This window comes from Suillus paluster (genome assembly GCF_016628075.1).
Source record: "Suillus paluster strain FC165 chromosome Unknown EDB91scaffold_141, whole genome shotgun sequence".
NCBI lineage: Eukaryota > Fungi > Basidiomycota > Agaricomycetes > Boletales > Suillaceae > Suillus > Suillus paluster.
The window spans coordinates 51,665-66,377 of record NW_024537701.1 but is presented as its reverse complement, the minus strand read 5'-3'; the positions used below and the strand labels follow the sequence as shown (position 1 = coordinate 66,377).

Genomic DNA, 14,713 nt, shown 5'->3' with positions numbered 1-14,713 from the left:
GCTGTCAATAGTACGTGAACCACCAAACGCTTCGGGACGTCCCAACAGCCTCTCCAGACTTCTCTGTTCGTTGTTATGAGCAGTGTGCTGTGCATTTCATCCTTAATCAATTCCCGAACTTACGAACACTTGACGGAGGGATTTTATGAGGAACGGTGTCAACAAGGAGATTATGTGAATGTGTAAGGAATGATTAAGACCCCCATTTTCAGGCGTTCAGATATAGAAAGGCAACGATGTGTCCTGTGCGATATCAGTGGCTATAGTCGGGATAAAGACACCAACAAACGGGAGGATTTGAGCAGGAAAACTGAGGTTGTTGTTTGGGATCTGGTAAGGCTGCGCGAACGAACGCACAAATTCGTTCGAATCCACTTTGGAAGGTTAGAGTTTGCCGGCGAGCTGAGCAGGGTCCGTGTATTAGCTAGTTGAAACAGCAATAAGAGTTCGACACGGACCGAAAACATGTACGAAAGCCTTCGAGGAAGTAAGTAGTTGCAAGAAATAGAAGTCATGATATTTTTACTCACAGAGGTCATGAGTCCACCTATGGATTGACCAGGCAGTGTGACACTTTCACTCTCTTTGGAATCCCCACAACCCGAGAAGCAAACCTAGTCGATGTTAATTGAGAAACAAAACTCGCAGAAACTCATGCTCACAACTTGCCCCTGGGATTGCTTCCTGTCGCGAGCACCTGGTGTAACACCGTCCACGAACTCGCGCTCTATGGAGTCATACTGTGACGGTCAGACGAAAAAACACACACAAAGAAGACGCTGCTTCTCTGACAAGATAAGGCAAATCTAACGATTAATGAACATATATTAGTGATGATTTTGATTTGGGGCTCACCAAGGACCGTGCCGGAATGGCATGACTAGCGTTCATTCAGGACTTGAAGTCACGGCATCATAAAGAAGATGCTCACATCGAAGAGCGCCTGTAAAGCAAAGTTGTTTAGTGCTGTTGCGTCGTTGATCACGCTTCATACCGTCAGCCGTGAGCCAGCTACAAGTGGCTTAACCTGTGAACGTTCTATCAACGACCATTCAAAACACCGCCTGGGCGTAACGATACCATGATTTCATGTATTTCCTGAAGAGCTAAATCAGTCTTATCCTTTCATCAAAAAAAGGCAAACCCCTGACATCGTCGCTAATCACACCCGATTCTTGAAAGTCGACTGGAAATATGACTTTGTGCACGTCAAAAAGAATCTTCCCAGACGGGCCAGAGTCCTACCTTCGTCATAACCATCGACCTCATCACCATCCAGGTCACGGATCTGGCTTCCATGCCCTGAAACTGTATAAGACACCTGTGTGATTCACAAGACCAACAGTGCTATCAAAGAGAGTACGTACAATGAAAGAACAAGGAGTCACCGGCCCTTGCATTAAACACCAAACGATGCATTTCGTCTAAAATATTGCGCCTAGTTGGCAAGGGGCCATAACCTTCATCAGTTAATTGTACGATATCCCACGGATGGTATCCCCATTGATCTGCAAGGAGTTGTGGAGTCGTCACCGAATCACTTGTTCATCGCCAACAAGCCCACTTACTAATAAGCCATGGAAGAATATGGCGGATGTCATTATTGCATCCTCTTAATTCATGGCGTTGACCTTTATAATTAATTCCAATCTGATACACGGTTGTCGGTTTCAGAAAGTTGATTTGCACACTGACACTCACCAACAACGCCTTCTTTGTTCCTGAAGAGAATGGACCAGGTTGTGTGTACATCGGAATGTAAGTAGAAGCTTCCGGGATGCGATACGGTGTTCCAGAAGAACGAGAATACCTTGAGATTTCAGCGAGGTGATGGTGACCTTGGAGTGTGATTTGTTCTAGGACATCTGTTTGATAGATCCTGGACCATGAAGTGTACGTCCACCGACGTTTACACTTGTGCATGTGGCGATCCCGATGAACGAGGTCAGACACAACAGAACTCAAAGAACTGGCACCAGCACCGGTGATCTCAGATGACATGGCGTGCAGAGAAGGAAGCAGGATAACAAAACTGAAGAATAGCTGAACGATGCAGGATTAGGGACGGCCTGCACAGTGCACTGCGAGCTTTATAACTTGAGGCAAGTAATATACTTCGCTCTCACGTCAAAATCGTTAAAGAGACGGCGCGTTGTACTCGTGCGAGTTGTCGACTCCAGTAATGCGGGGGAAGAGCCTAGGCCTGTCATTGCGAAGTACAAGGTGGCAAGCAGAATAAGTACGACATGGGATAAATTTGATGCGGAGGTCGGCGGTCACCATAGTTAGGGACTTTGAAAACAAAAAGAGACGTGATGCCATGCTCGTGTGTCGAACACTATGTAAACCTTCAACAATAGTGGCATAACGACGTTATCTGCGGTCTGTGAACGGTAGTCGGGAGCTACATGAAGACGTAGTACTTGCAGCACTGAAGACCGTGTAGGACATGAGGGAGCCTTTAGACTTCGAGGTTCGCGTCACACAATCACGGAGTATTGACGTTCGAGTGACCGATTGACTGTAAACTTCAAGCAAATTTCAATCTAAATTCTATGTACATACTTACTGGCAACGGCCGATTACATAATATCACAATGGAAAACAAGTACAAATATAAAATTTATTGAGATTGAGATTGCTCTATGGGTATTATTTATAGAATTCTACAACTGTAGCGTCTTATAACCTCCCGTAACCCACAACCAAATGCCCAACAATCCCATGACCCTAAAGTATACAGACATTACTACCATGGATGACAGTCCCCACCATCCCACCAGGAAACATGAGCTGCATCACCGACAACAAGCACAGCTCTTGCCATCCATACACCATCGTACACCTTTTCGATCCACCACCGGAGTACGGGGTGGCGCATGAGCCACTTGAAGTAGAAATAAAACCTATCATAACACATGAGCCACTATCCCGATAATTTACAAGCGACTTACCTCCATTCGTACCCGTTGATCACCTTTGGGTTAAGGTATATACGTTGCAGATTGAACTGTCGCCTCATATCATATGGGAGTAAGAAGCTTTCTGACGAAAAACATTCCCCTGGCACAGACGCACGGAAGCGTATTGGGGGTGTCAGAGCAGGACTTGGACCACGCATTGATGCATCGTGTGCTGCTGGGTGGGTTGCCGGCAGTTCGTACGGCAAAGGGTCGGTGGAAAGGGTGCGGTTAGAACGCAAAGCTATCGGAAGAAGAGGATCCGCAGCGAAGGCAACGATGCCATTCCAGCAGGTGAATACGGGCACAGGGGACTCGGTCTGCATTGCACGATAATCAGCTTCGTCGAAGAAATACGGCCAGCTAGATGCCGAACAGAATGGATCAGGCGAATGTCCTGATGAACACAAAAATCGCAACTCACATTGAACTGGCAAGCTTAGCCTGTCGATCTCGAAGAACCCACATATCGTATGCACTTTACCACCGTTAGAATCGTGGATATGCCTTAGCCGAGAGCTGGACGTGCTTACCCAAAATGCCCCATATCCAAGCCACATGCCATGTCGTAATCCCCACCGTTCGTCTCTAATAACTCTATCAAGCTCTCGGGCTCGATAAATATGTCATTCGAGAATATGACCCTATCATACCCTCCTAGAAGTAGAGGCTCCAGTACGCGGTTACGCGTGGCGGCCAAAAATTCGATGCGATTGTTTCCGTCCATGTCATTAGGCTTCGGTACTGCCATATCTCGCGTGAGTACGCGCCGCGCGACACCCAAAAGGGCAAGGTCTGCATGTAGTGCTTCAAGGAGGTTAGGGGAGCTATCTGTACTGTGACTCTCAACGACAGAGACGAAGACATTGTCCGGACCGAGATAGTGTATGACTTTGATAAGAGAGTCGTGCCAGTACGGAATGACTAGCTCATTGTTGTAGAACATCGCTGCAATGAAAATTTTCTCTGAAACGACATAAGGTACGTTCGAAATTCATCAGGTTGAAAGAGCTCACCTTGTTTTCCATAACCTTGTCTTCGAGGATGTGCAACGGCGACCTGAATGGAATCCCTATAGCGTACATCGCCAGGTTGCTCATAATGCACTCCGACCCAGGTGCTTACGGAAAAAAGGATGACGTATGCGAGAAGCTGTATCCTCCACAGTTTGTGATGAGGCACGAGACGTGGGGTAGGAGACGTTGGTCCTGAGAAGGAGCGCACAGTAGTGCCTTCTTCCGTATGTTCCATCAGCGCATTTTCTTCCTCTGCGGCGTTGAAAAGTTCACGTCTGTCGATAGAGCTATCTCGGGGAAACATGATGTATCCGTCTTGTGAAGGATTAAATGCCTTATTCCATCGATCGATGAGTAGGGGAAGCAGGAAACGACAAGCCAAGAGACGTAATATTTCGACAAAGGCAAAGATGGGGACTACGAGGAGGAGGAGTAGTAGGAACTTCCAACTTGAGGGGAAAGCAGGCGGCCATACGTTAGTTTCGGTGAAAAACTGTTCGTCAAACTGTTCGTGAGTTTTTCTGTACAGGGCGACGAAAATGAAGAGGGAGAAGAGACCGGGAATGTGAATAATTGTGAGAACAATGCGAGAAATGACATGGAAAACGGCCTTCGGGGTCGTAGACATTGGGGGAAAGGAGTGGTTAGGCGACAAAGTGGCCCATCATATGCATATAGCGATATTAGGTTAGAAGGTCTCGAAGAAATTTGTATGCCGAACATCCCGAAAAAGGTGCGTGACTCCGGTGCATACTCTACTACCAACGGCTTATCATACAGTTACCGCCCGCAGTAACCTAGCTGCAGCGCTGAAGGTGCATAGTCTGAGCTAAAATAGATTAGCGCTGGATCAATTTATATATTTACGCTGCCACAACTGTTGGTTGGTCTCCTTTTACCCTCGTCGATGCATTCGCGCAGTCTACAATGAACTTTATAATGCCCAACTCTTTTACGTTCCGTCCTATGTGCAACGCCGAATCAAAATTCAAAGTGGTATTTCTGACCCTAGGTGATGGATCGTATATATGTGTGTTTGTTTTTGAGCGCTCTACCATTGATAATATTATGTCTGCGGGCATGGCCAGGCAGGCCCAGTGCTCAGCGCTCAGTACTCAGTGTGTGAGCAGTGGAGGCTGTGGGTACGTACTGGAAGACGGTCACGTGTTGTGCACTTCCCACTCAACGCATCATTAATCAGCTTGACTCTAATGCGTCAGTTTCATGTTTGATCTCATGACATATATATGCAGCCCGCTTCCTGACAATATGTCAGATCTAGTCAGCATATCTGATGACATAGGACAGCTCTTAATCATCCAACATTCCTTGGCGGTGCTGTACGGTGAGACTAGTTCACAATTAGGTGTGGCGGCATCACTCCTGTGTCGGGTGTCGCGACATGCGTCACAATAATACTAATGCAACTACTTACTTAGGATTCGCGTCCTATAGAGCCTGGCGGGAGTAGCACGGTTCTTTCGGCCTCCGAACGGTAGCGCGCCTCCGTTATAGATCAAGCTTGGACGACTTTCCAAATATGGATTTCCTTCGGCTCTAGGAACCTGAGAGCAGCTGCCCCAGTCACTTCAAATAAAGCCATGTTCTCTGAGATGCACTTTTTTCAGCGCTTTCTAACTCAGACCTCCCTCTCCAGGTCTTCTTGGGCTTTCCTGCTCACCGTAAGTCACCCGAACATTCGTTTCGGGCTATATAAGCCTCTCGCTGCAATGTGCTCACCATCTTCGCAATGCCAGGCTGTCCTGCGTTCTTGTTGTTCCCGCGCTTCAAATCGTATACCCAAGTCAACACCATGATGTGGGATCTACGCGGCAACGAAGCCGCCCAAGATCGAAGCCGTTCTCCAAATCCTAGGTTTCCAATGCCGTCGTGAGTCATAAGTTTGTTCTCCCTTGTTCGAAACAGCTAAATGTGATTATGATGTAGCCCTGGGATTCCGCCAGCGAGGTACGCAATCATCTACATGATACAGCAAGTCTTTACTGATCAAGGAATGACCATATCACAGTGAACTACATCGATCCCATGATCCATTCCCCAGGCCATTTGTACCGCTCGGTCTGCCAAATGCTTCCCGATCAGCGACGCCAAAGTGAATATACTTTCTTTCAGTTTCTCTCCAATGAACATATTGACAACTTCACAATGAATTTTCCCCCAGTCCTCGGTAAGCTTCATCAGATTCCACGTCCATCTAGAATTCATTGCCGCTTCATTACTTTGCTTTCTTATAGCCGCATGCGTTCACATGAGAACCTCCATCAAGTCTTTCCCTCTCATACACGAGCGCTTCCCCCACCAATTCCCCATGCAACGCGGCCTCCCCCATCTCCCTACATGTCTCTACTCCCACCTCACCCTCTAATGTCTCAGCCTTCTCGTCCTCCACCACGTCCTCCGCCCATGCCTGTTCCACAATTTGTTTCAGACCCTGGCCTTCCATCCGGCGCTCGGCAGTCATTCAGGAATAATCATGGTCATGGTCATGGTCAGACCCACACTCAAGTTCAGTCTCACAGACAGGGGCATCATCACCATTCTCATTCGACTTCTGCCGTACCTCAAACCATTCGCCGCACCGCCTCGCAGCAGCAGCTCGGTTTCGCACCAACCGCTCAGCCTCCGTCCCACCCACCTCAGCGCACAAGCAGTTCCCACAACGTGCAGCACTCACGTTCTACACAACATCTACGTCCGCCGACGCCTCACGGTAATGGTCACCGATCGCGCGTAAACTCGGCAAGCAGCGCACATAGGCCTATCGTTCCTCCTCAGCAGCAGGTGCAGCCACATCTTCACCAACAGGTTGTGCACCATAATGGTCACGTTCATTTCCAATATTCAAAGTGCACCGGGCGGAAGAAAGCGCTCTGTGTGAGTAAAGAAATTGAGACCAATTGAAAACTTGAGTCGAGCGTCTTTTTCAGATTGGAATCAATTACAAAGGCCAACGAAAAGAGCTTCGAGGGTGCATCAACGATGTACGCAATGTGAAGCGGTTTTTGACATGTCTGTTGCTCTTTGTCCAATTCGGCGTCGTTTACTTATACTCGTACTCTAGCCAAGTGGAACTACAAAGAGGGCGATATTGTGACGTTGGTCGATGATGCCACCACTTCGAGGCAGATTCCAACAAGGCGAAACATTCTGGATGCAATGCGTTGGCTTGTGAAGGACGCCCAGCCCCATGATGCGCTATTTTTCCACTGTACGATATTTTCCCCAACTTGCGGGTGTATTTGAATGTACTCATTGTCGTTTAGACTCGGGCCACGGGGGACAGGTTCCAGATCAAGATGGGGATGAAGTTGATGGACTTGATGAAGGTAAGAAACATTCCCTTCTGCTCAGAACACCATCAGATTTCCTCGTGCAGTGATATACCCTGTCGACTACAAGAAGGCCGGAATAATTGTTGATGACGTGAGCCCTTCCCATTGTTAATCTGCCGTTAATGCTCATTATTCCGATGCAGGAAATGCACCGCATTATGGTACGCTTGCTGCGCGATGGGAGAAATACACTGATACGATGTTTCACAGGTGAAATCGTTGCCAACTGGCTGTCGTCTGACCGTAAGTCTGAACGTTATGGTACTTCCCTGTTCGGCTTAATGGAACTCCGTCTATTTAGGCTATCTTTGATGTAAGCTTTCCTTGGCACAGCGGGCATCAGACAAACCTAATCAGTTCCCTTAGTCTTGTCACTCAGGAACTGCACTGGGTAAGCACATCGTTCCGTAATGATAAAAGCTGACTGACCGCCCACTGCCAGATTTGCCATACGTTGTGAGCACGATACCGGACTTCTTCAGCCAGCAGGAGGACTAATTGTCTTGCAGTACCATCCTAATGGACGCCTCAAGGGAAGTCCCGTAACTCCTCAGGCTCAAGCACAGAAGGCCACAAGTGCCGACGTTGTAAGTGACCGCCTGACGTTATGAATCGTGCCGTACTTCTGCCACTGTCTAGATATCATTCGCTAGCTGTCGCGATGATCAAACAAGTGCTGATACGACACAGAGTGGTATAGCCGTTGGGGCTATGAGCTACGTGAGTAATTTTCTCTTTCAATATTGTCTGAGCTGACATGCATCGCCAATGACAGGCCTTTGTTACGTCTCTAGGTTGGTTTGGAGTTCTGCTTCTCGCTGCGTGAGACTGACTTGGCGAACAGCAAGGAAGCCAGTACAAAGCTATCAAGAACTGCTTAAGTCTGTTAGGGACATTCTGAAACAGGACTATAAACAGAAACCACAACTGTCGAGCTCGCATCCGATCGTAAGCACTTGCGGTTTGTAGTGTAATGGATTTAAGTTAACACCGCTTTTCAACAGGATACTAATCTACGCTTCATCATCTAGCGTTGGACGTTGTGCTGCGATATTCGTTTACAATTTATATGATATTGACTAATTTATTGGTGTAATACTACATATGTATCAGCCTTGGTCTCTCGTTAACAAGTGTATGTCTAACTTCTAGCAGTGAAAATGCACAAAATGGAGTCGGGTCTACTTTGGACTTTCCTCTATGTTCCACCTTGAATATCAATATCGTTTTTGCTTGGCTCTCTCGCGTCTACAGTATTTCCAGCAATCAAACAAGCTGTCACTGGCAGATCTCAGATCCTACTGCTCTCCAATTATAGCTAGTTGGTCGCTAACAACTATTTGGAAGGAAATTGTATCTGCACATGGATATAAGTATAGTCAAGGTACAACTGACTACTGCTTAAAAATGAAAAAAAGATACATACAGCTACAATATTTCTAGGACCTTGATTCCGTCCATCATGTTTTGCCACGTCTTTGAGTTGTACAATGATGTCACGATCCAGCACGATCTTCTATCTTTCTTTTGTCGATGTTTGCAGGAGTGCATACGTCCCCCAGTGATCCCCACATCCACTAGGCTAGCGCTGGGACGGGACGTTTTGAGGCATGTAAACCGCCACTCACCATCATATATAGAAAGTAGAAACTAAGAGACGAGTCTCCGAGTCAGCGTTGTAGACAGAACCACTATGACATTAATAGTACCTAAGAGACGAGTCTGAAGACGAAACAATGTAAGTGAGAGACAGCGTGCAAAGAACATGAACTGTACCTCACCGTTGTAGACAGAACCGCTGAGGTACAAATAATGCGACGCAACGAGATTATATAGTACAGTACAGTATAGAGTCCGTGATAACAAACGAGGAAAAGGAATACAGAGTCGATGTTGAACATCCAACAATACAAATACAAATTCTCTACATGGAGCTTATCGAGGAGAACTGTGCTGTAGGACCATATATCCGTCACATAGTAGTGAAGAATGTATGGTTGGAGCTAGTTGCAGTTATCAATCTATTCGAAACAGTGAGGATGCAAAAATGAGATACGAGAATTCAGTCGCACCGAATCCCGCAAGAGGCCAAGAACCAAGGCTAGACCTTCGAGATCCCGTCCCAGAGTGTATTCAGGAGAAGATAGGACTAGCCCAGTACCATCTGTGTGTCTTTCGTACACAAAGAATATCCACTGTTCTCCGCTGGTGACAACACCCCTGATGACAGATAAGCTATCATAAAGTTAGACTACGTCACGGAACATAGAACGACAAAGAGCTGACCCCTGAAATTGGCAATACGAAGCCGCAGCAATTGCAGCCTGAGACAGAGCGGCCCGAACGTTATCGCGCTGGGCTTCGAAGATGTTGGACGTCATTGGTCCCTTGATGTTTCCGGGATTCGCCAGTGCTGTGGTCGGATCGCCCAGGAGGTATTCTAAAGAATAGTTCAAAGTCATTCTAGCACGCGACAGAAAATAACTAACCGGTGTACCGAGCGGGGAGTTTAGTCACCAGGAAGTCGACGACGCCACTAAACGAACATTTGCCAGAGTCTCGGTTGAAGATCGTTCTAGGGATAGGGAATTCTGGAATTATGTTCACCGTCGTGTCACCCGCACACATGACCGATACAACTCTCAACAAGAGTATGTTGGTCAAGATGCGACATCCAGCTTTCGTCTTTGGAGTTTAAATGAATATACAGTCGATCATGGAAATCAACCACCGTAACATACCACCGTTGCGACGTGGCCGCGCACTAAACTTATCAGAAATCGTGCAGTATCAATCGGAAGACACCCTGATATTTCGGCCAATCCAAGGTTTTCGACTTCTTGCCTCTTGTCGCTGATCAGAAAAAGTGGACCAGACGATATCCTCAATGAAACGAGCGTTATTGGATCCACCTTAGAGAAGTAAGTGTGCTAAGGAGAGGCTGATCAGCTCTGTGAACAATTCAGCGTCATTCAACCTTCATCAACCTTAACGTCTTCCAATTTGTCACGCAGTTCTTGGAGTTTATCGATCAGACCAGCAGACAAATCCTTGTCTCCTTCATCAAGGTTGGAACGAAATTCCTGGAGCTTATGAAGCAATTCGTTTGTATCTCCTGCAGTTAGGTCTGAAAGCTTTCGTCGTTTGGAAATGGGAGGCATGATGTGCGATACACCGACAGATGCAAGAGACACAGATTGTTAGGGTTAATTGTGGCTCAAGTGCTCATGCGTGAGTTGAGGATCAAGTTACTTCACTCCAAACAGCAAATGAACTTTTTTCTTTCCTGTTACCAGTCATGTTAATTGGTCAAGCAAGGTTTCTGCCGACGCAGGCGGCACTTCCCGAGTACATCTAACTACCAATATTGTTCTAACTTTTCTAACATGTCTCAGATCTCATTCACGAAATGCGAAATACGAGTGACACCAGCGACTTAAGCGACTTGAGCGAGACTACCAGCGAACCTGAATCCATCATCAGCTTCAATGAGAACGTGTACTTCAACATGCAAAACGCTGCCGTATCCACTGTGACTTACGTGGGACAAGCTCGACAAACAATAGAGCAGCAAGCGACGAATGGATCGCAACTCCACCAAGCGTACACGACGTTGACGCATCCAGGGTTCTAGACGCGATGCTGAGGAACGCTCACGGGACCGGTGGCGAAACACCGAGCGTCATACTGCCTGTGCTATTTGCGCATGTCCTGAGATCCACGAGCAAGTCAATCTCGCGAGGACTTGGTTCATGTATCTGCTCTGGCCATGTAAGTTAGAACTTCGAGATGTCTGCCACGGACACTAACGCAAATTTTCACTGGTAGTCACAGCCGGAACCCACCAATCATCAGACTTGATTTCTAGTCAGGCCACGCCGACCATTGACGACACCTATGGCGGCCTTGTAAGTGCCAGTCCGGAACGGAGTAGCAGATTTAGGACCGATGTACGTCCTACCAGTTAGAAAGCAGCTTTGGCGTTAACTTCCAACAGGTTAATCGACGGGACGGTTATAGATGCGTTGTTTCAGGTGTCTGGGATGGACCACACGTTCCCGCCGGTGTCGATCAGGGTTTTGTAACCTTGATAGGAGCGCACATCCTGAAACGGGCTGTCGGGGTTTTCACCATGGACCGGGCTGCGGGCAAGGATTTCTCTGCTAGGTTATCATCAATTCTGACCTCAAGTTGGATTATGCAGGCACATACCGCGGCTGCAACGTGGAATATCATTCGGCATTAATCAGGAATGTCCGAAGAAACTATTCAAAACATGGAAAGGCTTGTAGACGACCCTTCCAATGGCATGATGCTTAGGCGCGACATCCACGATACTGTGTCGGTAGCTCTGGGATGCGTCTTCATCATACCGCCACAAATTGCAGAGACTACAGACACCCTTGAGCCTACAGAAGCGAAATGGAAATCTCTTGATTTAGTCGGTGTAAGCATTTTAACCGGTATGAATGTTCCAGCATACTCTACTTCGCATCGCTCACGAGCTGTGGTAGTTGCCTTGACCTTATTCATCTTCGCTGTGACATCCGGCTCCACAGATGGTTGGGCATCCGCAATAGTGTTGGTCCCACTCATTATCTCGCTTTCAATGGGGGTTGGGTTTTTTTACTGGGAAACACTTATGCCAGTGGAAAAAGCTGCAATGTACGTTATCGGGGATGCACCAATCACCAATCATGGCTCACCTTAGACCAGACCACTCCGGACATGGTTTTACCACAATTTCTCCGTTCTTTTCGCCGTCGCACTCTTGCCATTCTTTTGGTGGAGCACGGTGTTCACGATTTTTACTACCCTATGGCAAAATGTGTTTCACTGGTCGGTGATATCATCGGCTGTACACATGTAGGGTCCTCGCTGTCACTCCATGTTGCCCATCATTGATACGTAATTTTTTGCTCACCAGGTTCCCGATCGGTATCATAGCCCTCACTATGAGTTTCACCGGACCACTTTCTCGCATTTTCAGTCCGAAATGGATCATTCTCACTGGTCTGTCCTTGTGCATGGTTGCGACGGTATTGCTGGCACTCGGTGGAGGGAACCCCCAGGATTATTGGCCATATATCTTCCCAGCTTTTACTCTAGGAAGCGGAGGGGCTATGCTGGCCTATACACATACGAAGTAAGTTCTAAATCATGCCTTTATGAACGCATTTTAAGTGCTTCACAGCATTGCTATTTTTCAAGCTGCACCTTCATCCATGGCCGGCACAGTTGGTGCCATCTTTAATGGCGCGCTTCAATTTGGATCAGCTATTGGCCTCGCTGCTGTCAGCTCAATAGAGACATCCGTGGAAGCCACCTGTGGAGGTTCACTTGAGTACAGCGGTCGATCCGCGGCCTTTTGGTTCCTCGTTGGACTTGTCGCTCTTGAAATCATTTCAGTATCAATCTTCTACGACCGCAGTACGGATCACATGGCCCAACCAAAACGCAGCGACCCCGTACATGCTGCTCAACACAGCACACACTTTGACGAAAAGCTGAACGATGTAGAGGTGAAAAATATGGTATAGCGAGCGACAAAGCTGACCTGGCGGATTTACTTGTGTAGTTTCTATTTCTTTTGACGACTGTTCCTTTTGACGACCGTTTTTGTTGACGACTTGCAAGGTAGATGCGTTTTTCATTCGACTTTTGGGGTACGATTAGAGCATAGCAGACTTCATACAGTTTTTTCCCATACACTACACATCTGGCCATGGGTAGACCGGCAGACTGGTTCACGCACATTGCATACAATCAATCCGTTCGCGTTTGATTTGTATGGTGTAAAACATATCGGAGTAGACTACGTTGACCGTCTTTTTGCCTCGTTTGCAGAGGAAAAACTAGGGCGGGAGTTGCGAAGCGTGATGGAGAGCGGGTCCGAGTATGTAGTGTCAGTTGGTCGTGAGAGGAGGTAATTATCTCTGTCGTACGTGATATGAATAAACGATCTTCAAAAACGTCGTATGCGGTCGCGATCGTATTAAAACCGGTCGTCGAGATTCGAAGTGATGAAACAGGCACAAGTAGAAAAGGAGAAAGCGTTATGAACAGCCGTGAATCGCGGTCAGTGTCCGAGTCGTTATTAAATCTAAGTTGATTTGATTTGCTTGCTTGGCCATCAGTGGACCAGTGGACAAATTAGAACGACATATATAACATTGTATAGCACGTACATAATGGCCAGCATCACAGTCGCACGGACAGCTCTTCATGCGCGGGGATATGGCGAAGGCGAATATGACGTAGGGAAATATACAAGAGCCTGAGACAAGCTTTTCAAAAGCGGGTAGAGTAACCTCTTCCATAGATGCCAGAAAGCTGGGGTGGTTGGTGGGCTACGAAGATAGAGGATGGTATTCATGAAGACGTCAGTAGAACAGACGCAGAAGACAGAATGGGAGAAGGAGAAGGACGGAATGAAGGGGGATTGGGATGCATTGTGAGTCGAGTCTGGCCGCCCGCCCGCTAGATGCTGTTATTATGTGTAGTGATTCAACTGGGGACAGCTTGCAGCAAGGCGCATGGAAAGACGCGATCACGGAGTGACTCAGGCGTGTTTGCATCAACGACAGACCATGTCAAGGTGTGACCGATAAATCATATCATATCAGACAATGCGATAATGTTACAACAACCAAAGACGATTGTACAAGCGTCGCCCGTTTCGTGCATGCAATGCAGGAGTCCAATGTCGTGCCTTGAAAAAAAATGCGATTCAGACGACGAGCACTCCGTGTTCGGATTCGAGCGTGAGTACGAAGCGATGTTACTTCTGATGGGCCATCGTCGGTGCACGTTTGTAATGGCGCCCAGTATAATTAGGTGTCTGAAAACGAGGTGAGAAACTATGTCCTGTTCTTCTGGGGAGTGAGCGCGTAATAGTGCTCACATCTCTGGCTCCCAGAAGCCATCATCTGCGATAAAACAAGGCACGGCAATTTGAGGCAAAGGCTGTACCCTTAGAGTTTGAATGTCACCCGTCGCGTTGAATTGAACAACCCGCCATGGAGCATTGACGCCGACGGCATATTTCGTCCATATTCAAATATTCAGTTATCAGGTCACTTTGGGACACGACGCCACCATCAGACGAGTATGAATTAGCTTTGAGTTAGCTCAAATGTATCCTTGTGAGGTTGGCTTTGCCTTCAATGATGAATGAGATGATGTGGAGGACACAGGGAGGTAGAGTGGTCTGAGGAATATGGCAAAAGCGATATTTGACATACATGTCGCCATGCGTTTTCAGATGCAGGTCCGACGGGGGAACTACAGGGAACACTAGAAGACGCGAGGGTCAAAGAGGAAGAAATTGCTGAGCGGCTTGAAAGAGCTCAAAATAAGCGTACAGGAATCCGGGAACCTTCAT

At 47.4% G+C, this 14,713-nt stretch overlaps 5 protein-coding genes across 5 annotated transcripts; 2 read left to right on the top strand and 3 right to left on the bottom strand.

The window, feature by feature from the left end:
• Nucleotides 1-229: 229 nt before the first annotated feature.
• Nucleotides 230-2,052, bottom strand: EDB91DRAFT_155219 (peptidase C14, caspase domain-containing protein). The gene is made up of 14 exons (XM_041326262.1): nt 1,983-2,052; nt 1,702-1,914; nt 1,569-1,650; nt 1,368-1,508; nt 1,246-1,308; nt 1,152-1,198; nt 1,081-1,098; nt 995-1,027; nt 932-943; nt 856-880; nt 793-806; nt 663-740; nt 531-614; nt 230-477 (listed from the first exon to the last, which is right to left on the bottom strand). The coding sequence occupies exons 2-14, from the start codon at nt 1,750-1,752 to the stop codon at nt 421-423; spliced, it is 705 nt and encodes a 234-aa protein (XP_041170246.1). The 5' UTR covers nt 1,753-1,914; nt 1,983-2,052; the 3' UTR covers nt 230-420.
• Nucleotides 2,053-2,749: 697 nt separating this feature from the next.
• On the bottom strand, nt 2,750-4,211 carry EDB91DRAFT_1063096 (glycosyltransferase family 69 protein; the record flags this gene model as incomplete). The annotated part of the gene is made up of 5 exons (XM_041314588.1): nt 2,750-2,906; nt 2,955-3,323; nt 3,385-3,438; nt 3,494-3,926; nt 3,977-4,211. The coding sequence occupies 5 exons, from the start codon at nt 4,209-4,211 to the stop codon at nt 2,750-2,752; spliced, it is 1,248 nt and encodes a 415-aa protein (XP_041170245.1).
• A 1,515-nt stretch (nt 4,212-5,726) lies between these two features.
• On the top strand, nt 5,727-8,298 carry EDB91DRAFT_1063104 (caspase domain-containing protein; the record flags this gene model as incomplete). The annotated part of the gene is made up of 17 exons (XM_041314590.1): nt 5,727-5,866; nt 5,924-5,944; nt 6,006-6,055; nt 6,285-6,406; nt 6,521-6,871; nt 6,925-7,006; nt 7,059-7,205; nt 7,261-7,323; nt 7,374-7,420; nt 7,473-7,490; nt 7,540-7,584; nt 7,696-7,720; nt 7,772-7,785; nt 7,839-7,916; nt 7,969-8,049; nt 8,105-8,123; nt 8,174-8,298. The coding sequence occupies 17 exons, from the start codon at nt 5,727-5,729 to the stop codon at nt 8,296-8,298; spliced, it is 1,428 nt and encodes a 475-aa protein (XP_041170244.1).
• Nucleotides 8,299-9,000: 702 nt separating this feature from the next.
• Nucleotides 9,001-10,587, bottom strand: EDB91DRAFT_1340133 (uncharacterized protein). Its single transcript, XM_041325703.1, has 7 exons — nt 10,317-10,587; nt 10,071-10,259; nt 9,819-10,014; nt 9,616-9,769; nt 9,402-9,564; nt 9,106-9,350; nt 9,001-9,051 (listed from the first exon to the last, which is right to left on the bottom strand). The coding sequence occupies exons 1-6, from the start codon at nt 10,488-10,490 to the stop codon at nt 9,333-9,335; spliced, it is 894 nt and encodes a 297-aa protein (XP_041170243.1). The 5' UTR covers nt 10,491-10,587; the 3' UTR covers nt 9,001-9,051; nt 9,106-9,332.
• A 937-nt stretch (nt 10,588-11,524) lies between these two features.
• On the top strand, nt 11,525-13,074 carry EDB91DRAFT_154757 (major facilitator superfamily domain-containing protein). The gene is made up of 5 exons (XM_041326260.1): nt 11,525-11,792; nt 11,844-11,994; nt 12,046-12,195; nt 12,257-12,475; nt 12,524-13,074. The coding sequence occupies exons 1-5, from the start codon at nt 11,582-11,584 to the stop codon at nt 12,867-12,869; spliced, it is 1,077 nt and encodes a 358-aa protein (XP_041170242.1). The 5' UTR covers nt 11,525-11,581; the 3' UTR covers nt 12,870-13,074.
• Nucleotides 13,075-14,713: the final 1,639 nt, after the last annotated feature.